Raw genomic sequence first — 19,400 nt, forward strand, 5'->3', positions numbered from 1 at the left:
ACAATTATTGAGCTTCATCTTCTGGACAAGAATGCCAAGTTAGTCTCTCTTCATAAAAAGCAATTACAATTTGAGGACACTTCATGTTTGCCTCTTTTGCCAGCACCAAGTCTGCCTCATCTAAATCTTTCCATTTCATGAGAAACATTAATTCTCCACTGCTGTCTGTGGCACCAATTATTTGTTCAGGATCAAGACCTCTGGCAAAGCCTCTTGGTTTATCAGCAGCATCTCTTTTCTTCTTTGATTTGCTATCATCAGATTCACTGTCAGATAAAGATTTTCTTTTTGTACCATCTTTTTCTTTACCAGCTTTTTTGAGAGTTAAGAAATGCTTCAATTAACTCTGGACAATCTAGATTTTCTTCAGGTTCCCAAGTATTGTCAGCATCTGTAAAACCCTTCCACTTCAGGAAATACTCCACCTTCCCATTCACTGCACGTCGGTCCAGTACTTTTTCCACCACAAATTCTTCAGGCTCTGCCTCTTCTACTTTTTTACTCTTTCCATTCTGTTTCTTTCCCATTTTTTGCAATGTAGTTTTATTGGAGGCCATTTTATTGCAGACTTGAAGAGCTATTATTCACCGCCTCCGAGCTGCTCCGGGTCCCGGGTCTGCGGCGTCTCCGGCCCTGCACGCCTCAAGCTCCAGCCACATCCCCAGAACCATTTCTTGAAGCTTATTTTTAAAGGCCTTGAGAATCCCTGGCACATCTTTGAGTTTTGTAAATAGCTTAAAGACACTTAGAACCAAGTCTGATGAAGCTAGGCATCACAACTGATGGGTCCAGTCTATTAATAGGAATGATACCACCAATATCTTCACAGGATTGGAGAGATTAAATTAGATGATAAATGCCAAAAAACTTAAACCCCACCCTACCCAATTAGATTATTACAAAGGAGAGCAAAGGATATATAGATAAGATACATAAGTAGTAGCAACTTTATTTTTATTTATTTATAAGTAGGCTCCACTCCCATCGTGGAGTCCAATGAAGGGCTTGAACTCACAACCCGCTGTCAAGACCTGAGCTGAGATCAAGAGCAGGACGTTTAACTGAATGAGACACCCAGCTGTTCCAGTAATAGCAACTGTTTAAAAGATCCTAATTTTTCTTTACAGTTTTGGGGTGGTTTTAAAGGTAGTAAAATCCAACAGTTCTTGAAGACCTGCCAAAATACAAAATCTGTCCAAACCAAACATATTTAAGTCTCATATTTTGATTCGCTCCCATCCTCTGTCCTTGCTTATGTCAATCATACTCTAGTTCAGCCAGCTCCCACCATAAACGAGGGTCCTTTTTATCAGGTCATTTACTAGATGTTCCCTGCTTAGTACTGCCCAGAGACTTCAGGGCCGCGATCCCACAAAAGAGCTGTCTAGATCTGCGAACGAGCCCCAAAGACTCTCTCCTAACCTGCACACACGTCTCGAACGGCCAGTGTTGGATCCCAGCGTCCCGCCTACAAGGCCAAGAGACCAAACAGGTGTCCCAGCTTCCCGCAGGTTGCGCGCCTACGCTCGTCGAGCTCTTTGGGGTCACGCAGGGTCACGTACGGGACGACGCAGAGCCTGCCGGGAGCTCGGTGCGCAATGGCGACGCCCAGCCTGCGGGGTCGCTTACCGCGGCTGGGGAACCCGCGGAAGCCTATACTGAAGCCCAACAAGCCCCTCATTCTAGCTAACCGTGTTGGGGAACGACGCCGGGACAAGGGCGGTGAGCAGTCGGAACCAGGGAGGCTCCAGAGAGGAAGCCGGATGCACCGTACGGCTGGGTGGGAGGGCCTTAAGGTAAAAGGTTTCCTTGTGACTGACGGTTCTCTCGTTCTGCTCCTCCAGAGGCGACTTGTATCACAGAGATGTCGGTGATGATGGCGTGTTGGAAGCAGAATGAATTCCGTGACGAAGCGTGCAGAAAAGAGATCCAGGATTTCTTCGACTGTGCTTCTAGGGCTGAGGTGATAGAAGGCTCTTAGGGTGCCCTCTTGGGAGGAGAATGGGGGCGGGGATACAAGTAATTGTTCTTGCCTCTTGCTAGGTGATAGGAGGACCTTTTCATTCTACAAAGGCGAGGAAAGTTGTGGGAGCGATTTCACTCACCCTACAGTGAAAAAAGTTATGTTTTGAAGGCATTGTGATCTTGAGCGATTTCTTTCACTGCTCTAGGCTTTAGCTATACCAGATGTAAAAGGAGGTTAATATTAATACCCATCTTACAGAATGTTGTATTAAATGGAGGAATGAATGGGAAAATTTTAAATGCTGCTCAAATAGATATTATTGTCTGAAATAGAGCTAAATATTGTGAAGGGCAGGTTGTTTGGATTTTAGCCTAAAATTAGTTGCTAGCTGTCATGGTAGCTCAGGTCATACTGTCATCTGTAGGTTCCAAGTCCCTTTTGAAAGGAGACTGGATAGATGACACAGATAGTTCCAGGCTGGTTAATGTGTTATTGTGGTTTGTGGCATTGTGAGAACTTTTGGCCTAGGTCAGGATAAACTCCAGAGCTGTCATTTTTTTTTTTTTTTTTTTTGTCTTTTCAGGGGGCCCGAAAGATGAGATCAATCCAGGATACAGGAGAATCTAGGAATTTACCCCCCATGAAACTCAATAAGTTGTTACAGAGATTTCCTAACAAATCTCATGTCAGTTGAAAATGGAGAAGCATTTTCTATGACTGGACTGTAGCTACTGAGAACTATGCAGAGGTGTTTTAGAGACGTTTGCACTGCCATGCTCTATTTGAAAGGTGAAAGGAGGCAAGATATCTTTTCATCTTTTGTAATCATTGTCAGGGTGGAAGTTATGCTTTATCTTGAAATAAAATCCTCTGAAGAGAAGTTGGCCTTTGTTGTAGATTAGGTTTGTCCTCTATACTTGAACTCTGTATCCTTTATGAGACTGGAAGTTATTTGCTCCCTGATTTGCTCCAGGATCAGGACATATGTATTCTTTTTTTTTTTTTTTTAAGATTTTATTTATTTATTTGACAGAGATCACAAGCAGGCAGAGAGGCAGGCAGAGAGAGAGAGAGGAGGAAGCAGGCTCCCTGCTGAGCAGAGAGCCTGATGCGGGACTCGATCCCAGGACCCTGAGATCATGACCTGAGCCGAAGGCAGCGGCTTAACCCACTGAGCCACCCAGGTGCTCAGGACATATTTATTTTTGTTCTGCATTTGAAGTTTACACCATTTAGTATTCTTGCCTTTGGATGCAATAAGGGAGTTGAAGTTGCCTATATGCAGAATTTTTTTTACCATCATCTGTAAGTATTTCGTAACTGCCTATTTCGTGCATAGCCCCTGCAAGATGCTTCCAGAATAATCAGAAGGTTCACAAACTAGTGACCAAAGTTGCTGCAGATGTATTTTATTTAGCCAACACAATTTAAAATTTCTTTTTAAATTAGAAGACCACCTTCAAAATAGGAAAAAATATCATTAAAAATCCACTTTGGAGCTTTCCATTTAAAAAAAAAAAATCTGGCAATACTGATTTCTTATTCCTGCATGGCAATAATCAAGTAGAGCTGAATATCATTGTCTCTGTTCTCCAGGTACCTGGCATTGGCCGTTCCCAAATGGTGAAACTGAAACTTATTTGGCAATTACCTTCTTTATCACCTGTTCACTTCTCTCATTAAGTTATCTACCTAGTTGCTGAAGGCATTAACTTAAGTGACCACTTGATATTTGAGACAATTGTATAGCATTTAATGTATACTCTGCCCTTTCAGGCATAACTAACTTAACGTTTCCTATGTACATTAGAGGATTAAATAGACAAAGGGAGGGGCACGTGGGTGGCTCAGTGGGTTAAACCTCTGCCTTCAGCTCAGGTCATGATCCCAGGGTCCTGGGATCCAGCCCCGCATCAGGCTCTCTGCTCAGCAGGGAGCCTGCTTCCCCCTCTCTCTCTGCCTGCCTCTCTGCCTACTTGTGATCTCTCTCTGTCAAATAAATAAAATAAAATAAATAAATAGACAAAGGGATCGGTGGGGTTTCTAAATCTCCAGTGGGATAATTAATCTGATAAAGAAAGGGTCTTGCCTCCGTGACCCCCACAGCTACCTATTCCCATAGTCCTCATAGACCGTGGGTATAGCACTGGACAGCACTAGTTCTGAGAGCTGAGGCTTTTAGCTGTAGGAAGAAGCTCGGTGCTTAGGCACTTTGGACTGGACTCAGGAGTTCTTAACCTAGGGTCAGTAGATTCCCAGTAACAGGTCTGTGGACATGAATGAGAAAACAGATTTTATCTTTAGCCAGAACTGAAATTTAGCATCTCAGGACTGAGGAAAACAAACCACAGTATCAGCAATTCTTATGTGAGATCATATTTTCATATAGTTGTTTGCAGATACCTTGGTATCATACCCATCACTAGCTTCAAAATTATGGTAGTTACTACACTTACTGCTGGATAGATCTTAATGTGTAAATAAACAAGTATTACTATGTTACAAATTTGTTTTATTATTTTAAAAATTGTATTTCGACATAATTGGTTTCCTTTTTAATTTTTATATTTTGTGCATTTACAAACAATCTGAGAAGTGTTCCAGACTTCACCAGGCTGCCAAAGGGTCCGTAGCACACACAAAAAAAGGCTAAAAACATCTGAACTCCGAGGACCCACTCACAAAACACTACAACCATTTCCTGAAATCAAGTGCATTCTTTTCGCGTTGCTTCCCTGATGAGACCCTATAACAAGCCTAATGGAATGTAGGCTTCTGAACTACAACTCCCAGAAGGTGATGCGGACCCAGGGCCTATCCGGAGTTAAAACAGTAACTCCACCCAATAGTTCTTGTGTTATCGCTTGACAGCCTACGATTCCCAGCATTCATGGCGGCTGTTTATTCCTTGGAGACAGTATGGATGCCCTGTTATTGCTGGGATCTGTAGTCATTTTATATACCTCTGGGGGTTGGGTTCCTCTTACAGTATCTGAGGGTGGGTTTGAGGGAAAAAAAAAAGGCAGGAAGTGCAGCAATTAAACAAACAAGTCCTCTACATCTGCCCGTACAGAGTCCGGTTCCGAAGCGCGTGAAGGCGGAAGTGGTGGTGGTCGGCGCGGCCGGAAGTTCAGATCAGCTGATGGGGGAGGCGGCGCCGCAGCAGCCGAGAGGCCCCGGCTGCCGAGCGCTTCGCCCGGGCCCTGAGTCTCGGATACTGGCCACAATCCCCTTTCGCACCTCGCAGTTGGGCGAGGCCCGGTTCCATATCCCTTCCAGGCTTGAGATCCTCGTCCGGCACGGCCGCCCTGAGCGCCCCGGCTACCCCCAGCCCCGGCTCGCCCCTCAGGCCCCGGGCCTCCCCTCAGCCCCCGGCCGGCGGCCCAGGCCCCGGATCCGCGGGGGGGGACCCGGCCCCGGGGGGTGCAGGCCCCATGGAGCTGATGTTCGCGGAATGGGAGGACGGAGAGCGCTTTTCATTCGAAGATTCGGACCGCTTTGAGGAGGATTCACTCTGTTCCTTCATCTCCGAGGCCGAGAGCCTCTGCCAGAACTGGCGGGGATGGCGCAAACAGTCCGCGGGGCCCAATTCCCCCACTGGCGGCGGTGGCGGAGGTGGCAGTGGCGGTACCAGAATGCGAGGTGAGAGTAAGAGGAGGGGGAAGGGAGCGGGCTGGCTCTGCTCAGGCCTTGCTGGGGAGCTGTCCGTGCTCGGGAGCTGTCCCGGACCGCGAGCTGTCCCAAGCTCAGAACGGACTTCTGGACTCGCTTTTCCAGTCTTCCTGGGGTTGGCTTCTCCACATCAGGGTGTGTGCGCGCGCGAGTGCGCGCGCATCTGTGTGTTTTGGAGTGGTGGCTGGGAAATCCTGGGTTGGATAGGATTAGCAACAGAAAGTAGATCTTTTGTGATTCATTTGCCTTAGAGATGGGGTAGGAGAAAAAACTCGTCTGATTTGGGAATACTCACCGAGTTCAGCCCGTGGCGAGCCAGAAAACAGAAAAGAAGGTGGGTAAGAGGTGTCTTGTGAAGAGGGGACCACTTGAGGTGTGTCAACCCCATTGCAAAGTGCTTTGGGAGCTTCCTCTTAACGGTGATGACGGTCTTTGATCTGGCTACACCAAGAGCGGATTCCATCCAGAGGAAAGTGGAGGTGAATTGGCCTGTGAGAGGAAATTCCATAGTTACATAGGTTCCCATCAGAGGCTTGGTTCTCGGCCATGTTGAACATCTGTGAGGAGCGGAGGCTGGGACCACTGGATTAGAACCTTACATTTTTATCGTCTGGGGCCCGAGAAGAGTGCAGGTAATTGCCTCTAGATCTCCTTATGAAACACTCTTCTTGCTTTTTGCTGTAAGTGTCTTTCACTCTTGGGTCTTTCAGTAGATTAACCGATTAGTGCTGTGAGGAATTTTCCACTTAGGAAAGGGGATTGAGGGGATTGATAATAAGTGAAGCTCCACAGGCTCAAGACTCACCACATCCTTTCCCTGCCTTCCTCATGGCACAGTTTTTGTCCTGGGCCTCAATGCATGCTGACTTTTCTCAGCAGTTGGGGTTGTGATTCTACTCTGGCCATTCCAAGAATCCTGTTTTCCAAACTGTCCTACAAAGATTTTTAGCACCCCTCTGGGACAGAGGGAAATGTACACTTGTCACTTGTTCAGAGTGGTAGTGTTCAACTTCATTTGGAGCGGTGGCATATGTTCTGTGTACACACACCCACACGCCCACAGAGATCATAGGCAGTTTCACTGTGGGTCTTTTACGGTCTCCTTGCTTCTTTCACATTTGCATGTGTGGGTAGCCTTGGGGCTTAGAGCTCCTTTGCTTTGAGGGAAGTAACCCAAGTCATGTTGGTGAAATTTTTCAGCATATAGATATTTTCCTGAATAGGTTAACATCTAGGAAAGCATATCATTGCCCAAGTCCCCGCCCTCCTGGGCTACCCTCAGTTGCTCACTTGTAAAATAAGATTAAATTTAAAAAAAAAAAAAGGTTTCTTTCAGCTCCGTGATTTTCTGATCTGTTTTCTAATCTGACTAGCAATTTGGGGAGATATGCATGCAGTCTATTGTGTTTTACCACTATTTGGTTAAAACATTGTAGGAAATCTTGAGTGGCAGTTCCATCCTACTCCAGGTGATAACAGGAGCACTTAGGTTCCCTTGGGATAACCCATCTTCCTCCCAACCCTCCTTCCCAGGTTTCCATTGTAAGAAGCCAAGGTTCAGGTGTGCCACAGGACAAGCAGCCTGTCTTGTGCTGGAGTTCCCTCTCTTAATACCTCTGGGCTCTGGCCCATCTTCACTCCTTGGGTAGAGGTGTAGAGTCATCTAGAGAAAAAGGGATAGTAAAAAAGCAATTGGAGAAGAGAACGTCAGAGGAGAGATGTTAACAACATAGTATGAATCTAAAATGCTAGGTATAAGAGAAATTAGATGCTGAGCCATGTGAGAGGGGTTACTTGCTAGGATTCTGGAACACACCTGTTTGGCCAGGAGTTTCTAGGATATCCCTGGTATCTTCTGTTCTAGACCTTAGGTAACAGGCTGTGGGCTGCAGTTGATTCGTTCCCCTCCCCAAGATGGGAGTTATAAGGCTTAATGAATCCTAACAGGAGGGTCCCTTGGTTTTTCATCCAGCTCTCCCTTTTCTTTCTAGTGATGTTAGGCATTGGCATTGGTGCCAAGTAATCATGGCCCTTTTCATTTCCCCTTCTCTTTACCCTCACCCAAACATTTGTTTCCAAGATGGACTGGTGATCCCATTGGTGGAGCTATCAGCAAAGCAGGTGGCATTTCATATCCCATTTGAAGTGGTGGAGAAAGTTTATCCCCCAGTGCCTGAGCAGCTACAGCTCCGAATTGCTTTTTGGAGCTTCCCTGAGAATGAAGAGGATATCCGGTGAGGCTAAAAGGACTGATGGTGGGGAGTGGGTCCTGATATTCCACACTGTGTACTGGGCTTCCTACAGAACAAAGGAGATACTGTATTTGGGGCTGTGGTAAGAAGAAGACAAGGGGAGGAGAATGCCTGGGTTTTTCCCCAAGAGGGAGTAACACTGGGGAGAGAGTGCCCAGGGCGTTGTGGTCTCTGTCAGGGTCTCTAGAAAGTTGTTTGCTGAGTTGTGGCTGTGATCTTCTTCACTACCAGGCTGTATTCGTGCCTAGCCAATGGCAGTGCGGATGAGTTCCAGCGAGGGGACCAGCTGTTCCGCATGAGGGCTGTGAAAGACCCCCTGCAGATAGGTAAGGGTGCCTTCTGGCCCTGCGGCAGCCCCTGCTTCTCCCACCCCCTCTGTTAAGAATGAAGGACCTATTGCAAGGAGCTAGAGCAGGTTCTCAGACTAACTGCAGGGCCAGGGTTGCGGGCAGAGAATGTTGTCGTGCTGGCTCTCCCTGACCATGCCCGTGTTTCTCCCCAGGGTTCCACCTGAGTGCTACAGTGGTGCCACCTCAGATGGTCCCCCCCAAAGGGGCCTACAACGTGGCTGTGATGTTTGACCGCTGCCGGGTCACTTCCTGCAGCTGCACCTGTGGGGCTGGGGCCAAATGGTGCACTCACGTCGTGGCACTCTGTCTCTTCCGCATCCACAACGTGAGGCCCTCCCAATTTATCCCGGTCCTATCCTACGCTCCATCCCCCCCTTCTCCGCTGCATGCCTGGCCACAACGTGAGCCCCCTTGCCCCCCTTAATCTGCCTCTCTTTACCCAGCTCCAGCGATAGCAGGCCTTTTCTCAGCTTGTTCTATTTCTTTGTGTCCCCTGCAGGCTTCTGCAGTCTGCCTGCGTGCCCCGGTCTCAGAGTCCCTATCTCGGCTGCAGAGGGACCAGCTGCAAAAGTTTGCTCAGTACCTCATCAGTGAGCTCCCTCAGCAGGTGAGTGAGGTTGGCACACCCTCATATCCAACTCCAGGCTCCGGATCGCATGTGAGCCTTCGTGTTAGACACTGCCTCATTGGGTCACCGATGCCTTTGTCCCTTTCGATTTCAGATCCTCCCCACAGCCCAGCGGCTTCTGGATGAACTCCTCTCTTCCCAGTCAACAGCCATCAATACCGTGTGTGGAGCCCCCGGTTAGTGTGGAGTGAAGGCAGGGTGGTAGGAGGGAAGGAGGCAGGTAGCGCAGAGCACCGCTTCCTCAAAGTGTGCTGTTGTCAGGCGAATCCAGGTCCCTATCTCTAGGCAACTGACTGCCTGTCACCCCCAGACCCCACAGCAGGGCCGTCTGCCTCTGATCAGAGTACCTGGTATTTGGATGAATCGACACTCACCGACAACATCAAGAAGACTCTGCACAAGTTCTGTGGACCCTCGCCTGTGGTCTTCAGGTACCTTGGATGCACGCCTGCATTCGTGGCAGAAGGGAGCATCCCTCAGGCTGTTGAGAGCTCCTTTGTTTTGTGAATACCCATGTTCCAAGAATTTTTGTCCTGGACATCCTTTTCCCCCTACACCTTGTATTTTGGGTCAGGACCCCTTTTGGGTCAAAGCTCAGGTGCACGTTGACTTGTCAAAGGCAGCCCCATCTCGGGGTCAGCATGTTCCACTCCACTGCCTTCACAGTGACGTGAATTCCATGTACCTGTCTTCCACGGAGCCTCCAGCTGCTGCTGAATGGGCATGTCTGCTGCGCCCTCTGAGGGGCCGCGAGCCAGAGGGGGTCTGGAACCTGCTTAGCATTGTGCGGGAGATGTTTAAACGGAGGGATAGCAATGCTGCCCCCTTGTTGGAAATCCTCACTGACCAGTGCCTCACCTACGAACAGGTAACCCTCTGGAGTTGGCTAGCCCCATTGCGGTTCATTTTCTCCCTCCCTGGACCTCTTTTCCCTCTTGCTGACAGGGGCGCAGGAGAGGGCTGCTCTATCTTTCTCTTCGTTTCCAGATAACAGGTTGGTGGTACAGCGTGCGCACCTCCGCCTCCCACAGCAGTGCCAGTGGGCACACGGGTCGTAGCAATGGGCAGTCAGAGGTCGCAGCCCACGCGTGTGCCAGCATGTGCGATGAGATGGTCACACTGTGGAGGCTTGCTGTTCTAGACCCTGCACTCAGCCCTCAGCGGTGAGTCTCTCCCTGGGCAATGCAGGTACTGGGACAGCCTGGGACAGATCCGGCACTCGTCTCGTGCACACATAGAGATGTCCTGTTCTTCTAGCCCTTGGGAAACGGCAGGTGCTGGGCGTTAGGGTTACCAGTGACTTAGGAGTCCTTTTTCTGAGAGGCTTTCTTCCTTCCCTTCCCTAAATAGCTCCCACTTTCCCTCGTATCTGAGTGTTGGAGTGATGTGTGTGGGCTCGTTCAAGAAGTGCTTCCCTGGGCCCTTCCCTGGGCCCCCCATTCTGGGGTTTATGCCTCCTCGGTCTCCTTCCATCGCTTCTCAGGGCAGAATATAGCCGCCCCCCGCAGCCTCCCCAACTTTGTTCCCACAGCCGCCGGGAACTGTGTGCACAGCTACGCCAGTGGCAGCTGAAGGTGATTGAGAACGTGAAGCGGGGGCAGCACAAAAAGACCCTGGAGCGGCTCTTCCCTGGCTTCCGGCCGGCGGTGGAGGCATGCTACTTCAACTGGGAAGAGGCCTACCCGCTTCCCGGTGTCACCTACAGTGGCACGGACCGGAAGTTGGCACTGTGCTGGGCCCGAGCCCTGCCACCTCGGCCAGGTGCCTCCCGATCTGGGGCCCTGGAGGAATCACGGGAGCGTCCCCGACCTCTTCCTTCTGAGCCAGCTGTGCGGCCCAAGGAGCCTGGGGCCAAGCGCAAGGGATTGGGTGAGGGGGTCCCCTCATCGCAGCGGGGGCCCCGCCGCCTCTCTGCTGAGGGGGGAGATAAGGTTCTGCATAAGATGGGTCCAGGTGGGGGCAAAGCCAAGGCACTGGGTGGGGCTGGCAGTGGGGGCAAGGGCTCAGCAGGCGGTGGGAGCAAGCGACGGCTGAGCAGTGAAGACAGCTCCCTGGAGCCAGATTTGGCCGAGATGAGCCTGGATGACAGCAGCCTGGCCCTGGGTGCAGAGGCCAGCACCTTTGGTGGATTCCCTGAGAGCCCTCCACCCTGCCCTCCTCCCAGCGGCTCCCGAGGTCCTTCCACCTTCCTTCCTGAACCCCCAGATACTTACGAAGAAGATGGTGGTGTGTACTTCTCAGAAGGGCCTGAGCCTCCCACAGCCTCTGCTGGCCCCCATGGCCTGTTGCCTGGGGAGGTCTGTACTCGGGACGACCTCCCTTCCACAGATGAGAGTGGCAGTGGGCTCCCCAAAACTAAAGAGGCAACCACCGCAGTCGGAGAGGAGGATGATGACTACCAGGCATATTATCTGAATGCCCAGGATGGGGCTGGGGGCGAGGAGGAGAAGGCCGAGGGCGGGGCCGGGGAGGAGCACGACCTGTTTGCCGGGCTGAAGCCACTGGAGCAGGAGAGCCGCATGGAGGTGAGCAGGAGGGTGCTCCTTGGCCACAGCTGGGAGCAGGGCCAGCTGGCTGTAGTTGGGGGTGTCAGGAGTGTAGAGCATGGCTGTTAGAATCTGGCAGTGGGCTACTAGCTGGCCTCCCTGCCTGCAGTCCGTTCTCTTCACTGCTTCAGTATTGATTTTCCTGAACTGATGGTGTCACTCTCATACATAAAAGTCTTCAGTATTTTTCATTGCCCTGAGTTTAAAAATGAAGGTCCTTGGCATGACCTGTGAGGCTCCACTTGTTCTGATTATTGTGTGCTTCTCCTAACTCATTTAGCTGTTTGTCCTTCATACTGGTCAGCTGAACCATTCCTCTAGCTTGCCATGTGCTTTCTTTTGCATCCTTACATGTGCACAGATTGGCCTTTCTGCCTAGAATGTTCTTCCCTCACCTTACCTGGTCAGCTCCTGTTCCTTCTTCAGGTCTCAGATATCTTAGTGATCACTTCCTTGAGGAAGTTTTCCCTGAGATTGCTCCTCTGCCCCAGGCCCCAGTGAGGTATCTTCCCCACCTGTTTTCTCTCTTGACCCTTCCCTGTGGTAGCTGGCTTCACGCTGGTTTGTGTGTTTGTGTGTTTGTTTCTCTGATCAGACTGTGGGTTTTTGTGGTGTCCCCAGGAGCAGTATAGGGCCTAGCATGTAGCAAGTACTCACAGGATATTTGCTGCGTGAGTGAGTACGGTGCCCTGCCCCTGGAAGGTAGGGCTTCAGTCTGCGTGCTGCCCATGTGCTCTCCAGGTTTTGTTTGCCTGCGCTGAGGCCCTGCATGCGCACGGCTACAGCAGTGAGGCCTCCCGCCTCACCGTGGAGCTTGCCCAGGACCTGCTAGCCAACCCACCCGACCTCAAGGTAGAGCCGCCCCCTGCCAAGGTGAGAGAACCCCACCAACCTCCTCCTCCTCCGCTCACCCCTAACCCTCTTATATGCCCCATCCCAAGTGAGAGCGTCCTCTTCCCTCCACCAAGATGAGTCAGATTCATCTGTCTGCCTCCTTGTACTTCTTCAGGGCAAGAAGAACAAGGTGTCTACGAGCCGTCAGACCTGGGTGGCCACCAACACCCTGACCAAGGCAGCCTTCCTGTTGACAGTGCTAAGTGAGCGTCCGGAGCACCACAACCTGGCCTTCCGAGTCGGCATGTTTGCCTTGGAGCTGCAGAGGCCCCCGGCTTCTACCAAGGCCTTGGAGGTCAGAGGTTCTTTGTTTCTGAGCCTTGTATTGCCATCTCCTCAGAGCCATGCAGCTTGATCTCTATGGAAGTATTGGAGGTCTGAGCTCCTGCTTACACTGTTAGGTGAAGCTGGCATACCAGGAGTCTGAGGTGGCTGCCCTGCTCAAGAAGATTCCTCTGGGTCCGAATGAGATGAGTACCATGCGGTGCCGGGCAGAGGAGCTTCGGGAGGGAACGCTCTGTGACTATCGGCCCGTTTTGCCTCTCATGTTGGCCAGTTTCATCTTTGACGTTCTCTGTGCTCCAGGTATGGCGCGTGACTCTACAGCAAGTAGGAATCTTGGGTAGGAGTAGTTTTCTCTAAGGAGAAACCAAGAGCCCCAAGGCTCTTAATTGCCTTTAGGACCCATCAGGCAGCTTCATGAGAGGTCTGAAATGATAAGGGTCTTGGGTTCCCTACATTTCATTCTTTTCTGTGATGCTTCTGTCTGGCTAACTTACTCCAACTTTAATCTAGTGGTTTCTCCCACGGGCTCCCGGCCTCCGAGTCGTAACTGGAACAACGAGATGCCTGGGGATGAGGAGTTGGGATTTGAAGCAGCAGTTGCTGCCTTAGGTGAGTCTAGCATATCTTGAGCACATCTGTGAGCTAAGCCTGGCCCAGGCCATGAAGGGTGTGAGACATGGCCATGTTTTGAAGGGACTGTAGGGTAGTGGGACAACCAGAATGACCTATATAAGCCAAGTAGTGCCTATGAGACAGTCAAGAATTTAGGAACAAAATATGTGCTTTGGGTGTTGGCTTTATAAGGGCAGAGAAACAAAAATCTAGGAAAAGGACTCAGGAAGGGTGTAGAATATGGAATGTGGGTTAAAAGATCAGTTAAGTTTCTGATAGGTAGACAAAACACCATGAATAAAGACAGGGAGACAGTCAAGTCTTCATGAGAGTGATGAGTCCAACATCCTTGAAGTGATGGGTATGCTGTGAAGGTAGAGTGGATCAGGTTATGAAGGTCTTAAAAAGCAGATCGAAGCTAAGGCTGGATGTAATAGGCACTGGGGACTTTCCACAGGGGCTATGGTTTGGTCCAGGAGAACTCCTCAGCTCAGATGCTGGTGGCTCACAGCCCTGGCCTGTTCACCTTTGCTGCTGTCTTGAGAGTTACTGCCATTCTCAGGCCCTATGAGACTCTTCTTCTCACAGGTATGAAGACAACAGTGAGTGAGGCAGAGCATCCCCTCCTGTGTGAAGGCACACGTCGGGAGAAGGGTGACCTGGCACTGGCACTAATGATCACTTACAAGGATGACCAAGCCAAGCTCAAAAAGGTAGGGACTGAGGTACTGGGATTTTGACAGGCAGAGAGCAAATTTTACCACCTTTCTCAGGAATTCCAGTACAATGAGGAAAGGGCTATCTTGCTCATAGGAGATTAATGGGAGAATCTTGGAGACATTTTATAAAGACGAAGACCAAATTGCTGGGGACGCGGGGACTAGGTGGCTCATTAAGTTGAGCATTCAACTCTTGATTTCGGCTCAGGTCATGATCGCAGGGTCATGAGATTGAACTCTGTACTGGACTGTGCACTGGGTGTAGAGCTGGCTTGGGATTCTCTCTTCCCTCTGCCCCTCCCTGCCACGCTTGTATGTACACTCTCCCTCTAAAATTAAAAACAAACAAAACTAAAAAACAAAACAAAAAACCATAAAAGAAAAAACTAAAAAAAAAAAGACCAGTGGTTCTCATAGGAGTGCTTGAGCAGGGGATGGAAGAAGAGAAACAGAGGGCATAGAGTCAGTTATACATTTATTTCAATATTTATTGAATATCAATATACTCAGTCCTGTGATTAAGTCTTAGGCTATCAAGATACGTAAGCTAGCCCCAATCCTGGTCAGGGGGAATGGTTCTCCTATGGTTGTAACTGGGGAAGGCTTCCTGAACAGGTTAATATTAAGCTGTTTCAAATAGAGAGGAAGGTAATAGAAATTGAAGTCAGGAGATAAAGAGCATCTTGTCGCTGCTTCTGTTCTCCAGATCTTAGACAAACTCTTGGACCGAGAGAGCCAGACGCATAAGCCCCAGACACTGAGTTCGTTCTACTCATCTAGCCGCCCAGCCACAGCCAGCCAGAGGTCTCCTTCAAAGCATGGGGGCCCATCTGCCCCAGGGACCTTGCAACCGCTGACCTCGGGTTCTGCTGGGCCTACTCAGCCAGGGAATGTGGCAGGGACTGGGCCAGGCCCCACTGAGGGCTTCACAGAGAAGAATGTGCCTGGTGAGGTGGGGGCACTGGGCAGGGGGGATGAATGGTGTGGAACGGTGTTGGGGTCCTCTTTCCTGAGCTCATCCCAATGTCCTGTTTTCCCCACCTAGAAAGTTCCCCACATTCTCCCTGTGAGGGTCTCCCATCTGAGGCAGCTTTGACCCCCAGGCCAGAAGGGAAGGTTCCCAGCCGTCTGGCACTTGGCAGTCGTGGAGGCTACAATGGACGGGGCTGGGGCTCCCCAGGGCGGCCTAAGAAGAAACACACAGGTATGAGAACCCGTGGGATGAAATGGAGGGAAGGATATTCCTGAAGTCTGAATTCTGGAACTTCTAGCCTCTGAGATTCACTTGTCTTGGGGGGTTAGGTATGGCCAGCATTGATAGCAGTGCCCCTGAAACCACATCGGATAGCTCTCCCACCTTAAGCCGGAGGCCACTTCGAGGGGGCTGGGCCCCAACCTCCTGGGGCCGAGGACAGGACAGTGACAGCATTAGCAGCTCTTCCTCGGACTCTCTGGGCTCCTCGTCCTCCAGTGGAAGCCGCCGGGCCAGTGCCAGTGGAGGGGCCCGGGCGAAGACCGTTGAAGTTGGCAGGTTAGTGTAAGAAATACCATCTCCTCTCATCTGGCCCACCTTCAGAGACACATCCCTAGTGTAATCTAGCTATTTTTCCCCCAGTGACCCTACTTACCCTGGTTTTTCCCACCCTACCTGGATACCCGTTTCAGAGAAACCCCAACCCCCGTCCCTACCCCATTGCCCCTTCAGGTACAAGGGCCGCCGTCCCGAGAGTCATGCCCCTCATGTACCCAATCAGCCATCAGAGGCAGCTGCACACTTCTACTTCGAGTTGGCGAAGACGGTGCTGATCAAGGCAGGGGGCAACAGCAGCACTTCCATTTTCACACATCCATCTTCCTCAGGGGGCCACCAGGGTCCTCACCGCAACCTGCACCTTTGCGCCTTCGAGATTGGGCTTTATGCCCTTGGCCTGCACAACTTTGTTTCTCCCAACTGGCTCTCACGTACTTACTCTTCCCACGTTTCCTGGATTACAGGTAAACCCAGTGGCTTGACTTGGGTATGGGAGGGGGGTTAATTGGTAGAGCGGAGTCTTATCCTTGTAGAATTACTGATCTGATAAAATGATCTGACACCATTCCTGCTCCCCATTGGTGCCCCTACTAACCCCATTCTGATTTTTGCTCCTTTCCCTGAAGGTCAGGCAATGGAGATTGGCAGTGCAGCTCTGACTATACTGGTAGAATGCTGGGATGGACACCTGACACCTCCTGAGGTTGCATCCCTGGCTGACAGGGCATCACGGGCACGAGACTCCAATATGGTGAGGGCGGCAGCAGAGCTAGCCCTAAGCTGCCTGCCTCATGCCCATGCACTGAACCCCAATGAGATCCAGCGGGCCCTGGTGCAGTGCAAGGAGCAGGTATTTCTACAGGCAATCTGGGGACCTGCTTTGAGGCATTTGTGCAGGGGCACTGTGCATGGGGAAAACTAACAGCCCAGCTCTTAATTCCCATTTCCTGAAGTTCACAGATTGTCCAGTTTGTTCTGCTATGGTGATACTTGACATATTAATATTAATGCATTTTAATATCCATTACTTCTTTTGCTTTGTAACTCTGGGATTAGGATTATTTCTGTTTTATAGATAAGGAAATGGAGGCCTATACTTTAGGGACCAAGGTGATCACCAGGCTGGAATCCTTAGAGCAGGTCTTGGGGAGACAGTAGAATTGAATGGGAGTGTGTGGCTAAGTTAGTTTGGAACTGGGACTATAACCTGGGTCTTCTACTGGTCAGCAGGTGTTTTGTTCAGTGCCTGTGTGAAACATTTGCTGCTCTGACATAGACTCTGAGCATTGGCCCTAACCTCTGATGCCTCCTTGGGAACCAGCCAACTGAGAGGGAGATGTTGGAATGTTACTTTAAACCGTGCTTGAGTAAAGACCCTCCCCCACTTAACCCTCTGTGCCCTTCCTTCCAGGATAACCTGATGTTGGAGAAGGCCTGCATGGCAGTGGAAGAGGCGGCTAAGGGTGGGGGTGTATACCCCGAAGTGTTGTTTGAGGTTGCTCACCAGTGGTTCTGGCTATATGAGCAGACAGCAGGTGGCTCATCCACAGCCCGGGAAGGGGCTACAAGCTGTAGTGCCAGTGGGATCAGGGCAGCTGGGGAGGCTGGGCGGGGGCTGCCTGAGGGCAGGGGGGGCCCAGGGACTGAGCCGGTTACAGTGGCAGCGGCAGCAGTGACAGCAGCAGCCACAGTGGTGCCAGTCATCTCAGTGGGGTCCAGTTTATATCCAGGTCCAGGACTGGGGCATGGTCATTCCCCTGGCCTGCACCCCTACACTGCTCTACAGCCCCACCTGCCCTGCAGCCCTCAATACCTCACCCACCCAGCTCACCCTGCCCACCCAATGCCTCACATGCCCCGGCCTGCCGTCTTCCCTGTGCCCAGCTCTGCATACCCACAGGTGAGACCAGTGTTCTACTGGGGGGTGGGTGTGGGCATGTGGAAGAATTGTGAGTTCATGTGGGGTTGGAGTGGGGTACTCTGGGAGAATAATAGGGCTGTTCTGGTGAGGTAGTAGATGTCTGGGTGATCCAGGCCATCTAAGAAATGTAGAGACACCCAGTTGTGGGCAGAAGAGGGAGAACTGTATCTTAACATAATTTCCTTCTCTTCTCCCTGTCTTTAGGGTGTGCATCCTGCCTTCTTGGGGGCTCAGTACCCTTACTCAGTGACTCCCCCCTCACTTGCTGCCACTGCTGTGTCTTTCCCCGTCCCTTCTATGGCGCCCATCACAGTACATCCCTACCACACAGAGCCAGGGCTCCCACTGCCCACCAGTGTGGCCTGTGAGTTGTGGGGACAGGGAACAGGTGAACGGAGGGGAGGTCCACTGGGCAGGGGAGATAGGGAAGGAACCCTCTCTGTCCCTCTGTGAGCTGTGAGTTGCTCATATGGCTTTCATCCCTCCCACAGTGAGCAGTGTCCATCCAGCATCCACGTTTCCAGCCATCCAGGGTGCCTCGTTGCCTGCCCTGACTACGCAGCCCAGCCCTCTGGTGAGCGGGGGGTTTCCACCACCCGAGGAGGAGACACACAGTCAGCCTGTCAACCCACACAGCCTACACCACCTGCACGCTGCCTACCGTGTTGGTGAGAGGAGGTCCCCTTTTGTGCCCCCACTTGCAGTTGTGCCACAGGCTCTTTGGTGACACCTCCCTCCCTCCCCTCAGCTCTTGATTTGTTTCCTGTGGGATCAGGTATACCAGGTTGGGGTAGAGGAGGGAAAGGATGTACCCCCACCGTGTGCCCACCCTTTTCTCCCAGGAATGCTGGCACTGGAGATGCTGGGTCGCCGAGCACATAATGATCACCCCAACAACTTCTCCCGCTCCCCCCCCTACACTGATGATGTCAAATGGTTGCTGGGGCTGGCAGCAAAGCTGGGTAACACCTCCTCTCCCCAGGACCATTGTCCGCCCCCCACCCACTTCCCCCACCTTCCTGTCCCAGACCTCCTTCCTAGCTCTTGCTCAGAGTTGAGGCCTTGGTCGGGTATGTGTGCGTGCGCGGGGGGTGGGGGGTTACCTCAGCTCCTGGGGTGGAGGGAGGCTCTCTGCCAGGCCAGAGCTGAGAGAGAAAAGTTGGGTCCCTAGGGCAGAGGTGGCCACCCCCGTCTCATGCCCCTCCCCCTGCCCCCCAGGAGTGAACTACGTGCACCAGTTCTGTGTGGGGGCAGCCAAGGGGGTGCTGAGCCCGTTTGTGCTGCAGGAGATCGTCATGGAGACGCTGCAGCGGCTGAGCCCTGCTCATGCCCACAACCACCTGCGTGCCCCGGCCTTCCACCAACTGGTGCAGCGCTGCCAGCAGGCATACATGCAGGTGCCAACTCAGGATGGATGGAGGATGGGGGAGCCCCTCCTGGGCAGGCAGGGAACAGGTTCCCCCACGGGCCAGGGAGGACGGGCCTGGTTCTGTGCTTAGTGGCTCATCCTCTTGCAGTACATCCACCACCGCCTGATTCACCTGACCCCTGCCGACTACGACGACTTTGTGAACGCAATCCGCAGTGCCCGCAGCGCCTTCTGCCTGACACCCATGGGCATGATGCAGTTCAACGACATCCTGCAGAACCTCAAGCGCAGCAAACAGACCAAGGAGCTGTGGCAGCGGGTCTCACTCGAGATGACCACCTTCTCCCCATGAATCTGGCCCCTCTAGGGTCCTATACGGGGACACAGGCCTGTGGCTATGGGGGCCCCTCACACAGAGGGAGTGAATCTTGGCTGGACAGATCATCCCCACTCACTTCTCTGGTAGCCCAGACTGGCAGCTGCTCCTGGGCTGTAGCTTGGGGTCAAGATGTCTCAGACCCTAGAAGCCTAGGGTTGGGGGAGACAGCCCTGTCTGGGAGGGGGCATTGGGTGGCCTCTGGTATTTATTTGGCATTTATAAATATATAAACTCCTTTTTTACTCTAGTCTGCCTGGGACTTCGCCTTCCTTCCCT

At 51.6% G+C, this 19,400-nt stretch overlaps 2 protein-coding genes and 1 pseudogene across 5 annotated transcripts; 2 read left to right on the forward strand and 1 right to left on the reverse strand.

The window, feature by feature from the left end:
- Positions 1 to 4: 4 nt before the first annotated feature.
- On the reverse strand, positions 5 to 1,529 carry LOC132016516 (chromobox protein homolog 3-like; annotated as a pseudogene).
- Positions 1,530 to 1,551: 22 nt separating this feature from the next.
- Positions 1,552 to 2,846, forward strand: CHCHD1 (coiled-coil-helix-coiled-coil-helix domain containing 1). The gene is made up of 3 exons (XM_059397825.1): positions 1,552 to 1,722; positions 1,845 to 1,963; positions 2,550 to 2,846. Exons 1-3 carry the CDS (start codon positions 1,599 to 1,601, stop codon positions 2,658 to 2,660), a joined length of 354 nt encoding a protein of 117 aa, XP_059253808.1. The 5' UTR covers positions 1,552 to 1,598; the 3' UTR covers positions 2,661 to 2,846.
- A 2,267-nt stretch (positions 2,847 to 5,113) lies between these two features.
- Positions 5,114 to 19,371, forward strand: ZSWIM8 (zinc finger SWIM-type containing 8). 4 transcript variants are annotated; one of them, XM_059397803.1, is made up of 26 exons: positions 5,114 to 5,608; positions 7,719 to 7,872; positions 8,122 to 8,216; positions 8,393 to 8,565; positions 8,740 to 8,847; positions 8,963 to 9,044; positions 9,179 to 9,299; positions 9,535 to 9,736; positions 9,856 to 10,031; positions 10,400 to 11,393; positions 12,156 to 12,287; positions 12,424 to 12,603; positions 12,710 to 12,893; positions 13,104 to 13,202; positions 13,794 to 13,918; positions 14,631 to 14,871; positions 14,970 to 15,128; positions 15,227 to 15,455; positions 15,630 to 15,919; positions 16,082 to 16,305; positions 16,867 to 17,355; positions 17,581 to 17,764; positions 17,868 to 18,044; positions 18,219 to 18,338; positions 18,595 to 18,773; positions 18,894 to 19,184. In XM_059397803.1, the coding sequence occupies exons 1-26, from the start codon at positions 5,401 to 5,403 to the stop codon at positions 19,095 to 19,097; spliced, it is 5,529 nt and encodes a 1,842-aa protein (XP_059253786.1). In that variant the 5' UTR covers positions 5,114 to 5,400; the 3' UTR covers positions 19,098 to 19,184. The 4 variants fall into 4 exon arrangements, with proteins under 4 accessions (XP_059253786.1, XP_059253788.1, XP_059253787.1 ...); XM_059397805.1 differs by having other exon boundaries at positions 17,581 to 17,740; XM_059397804.1 differs by having other exon boundaries at positions 5,303 to 5,608; positions 17,581 to 17,740; positions 18,663 to 18,773; positions 18,894 to 19,371.
- Positions 19,372 to 19,400: the final 29 nt, after the last annotated feature.

This window comes from Mustela nigripes, chromosome 4, assembly GCF_022355385.1.
Source record: "Mustela nigripes isolate SB6536 chromosome 4, MUSNIG.SB6536, whole genome shotgun sequence".
Classification (NCBI taxonomy): domain Eukaryota; kingdom Metazoa; phylum Chordata; class Mammalia; order Carnivora; family Mustelidae; genus Mustela; species Mustela nigripes.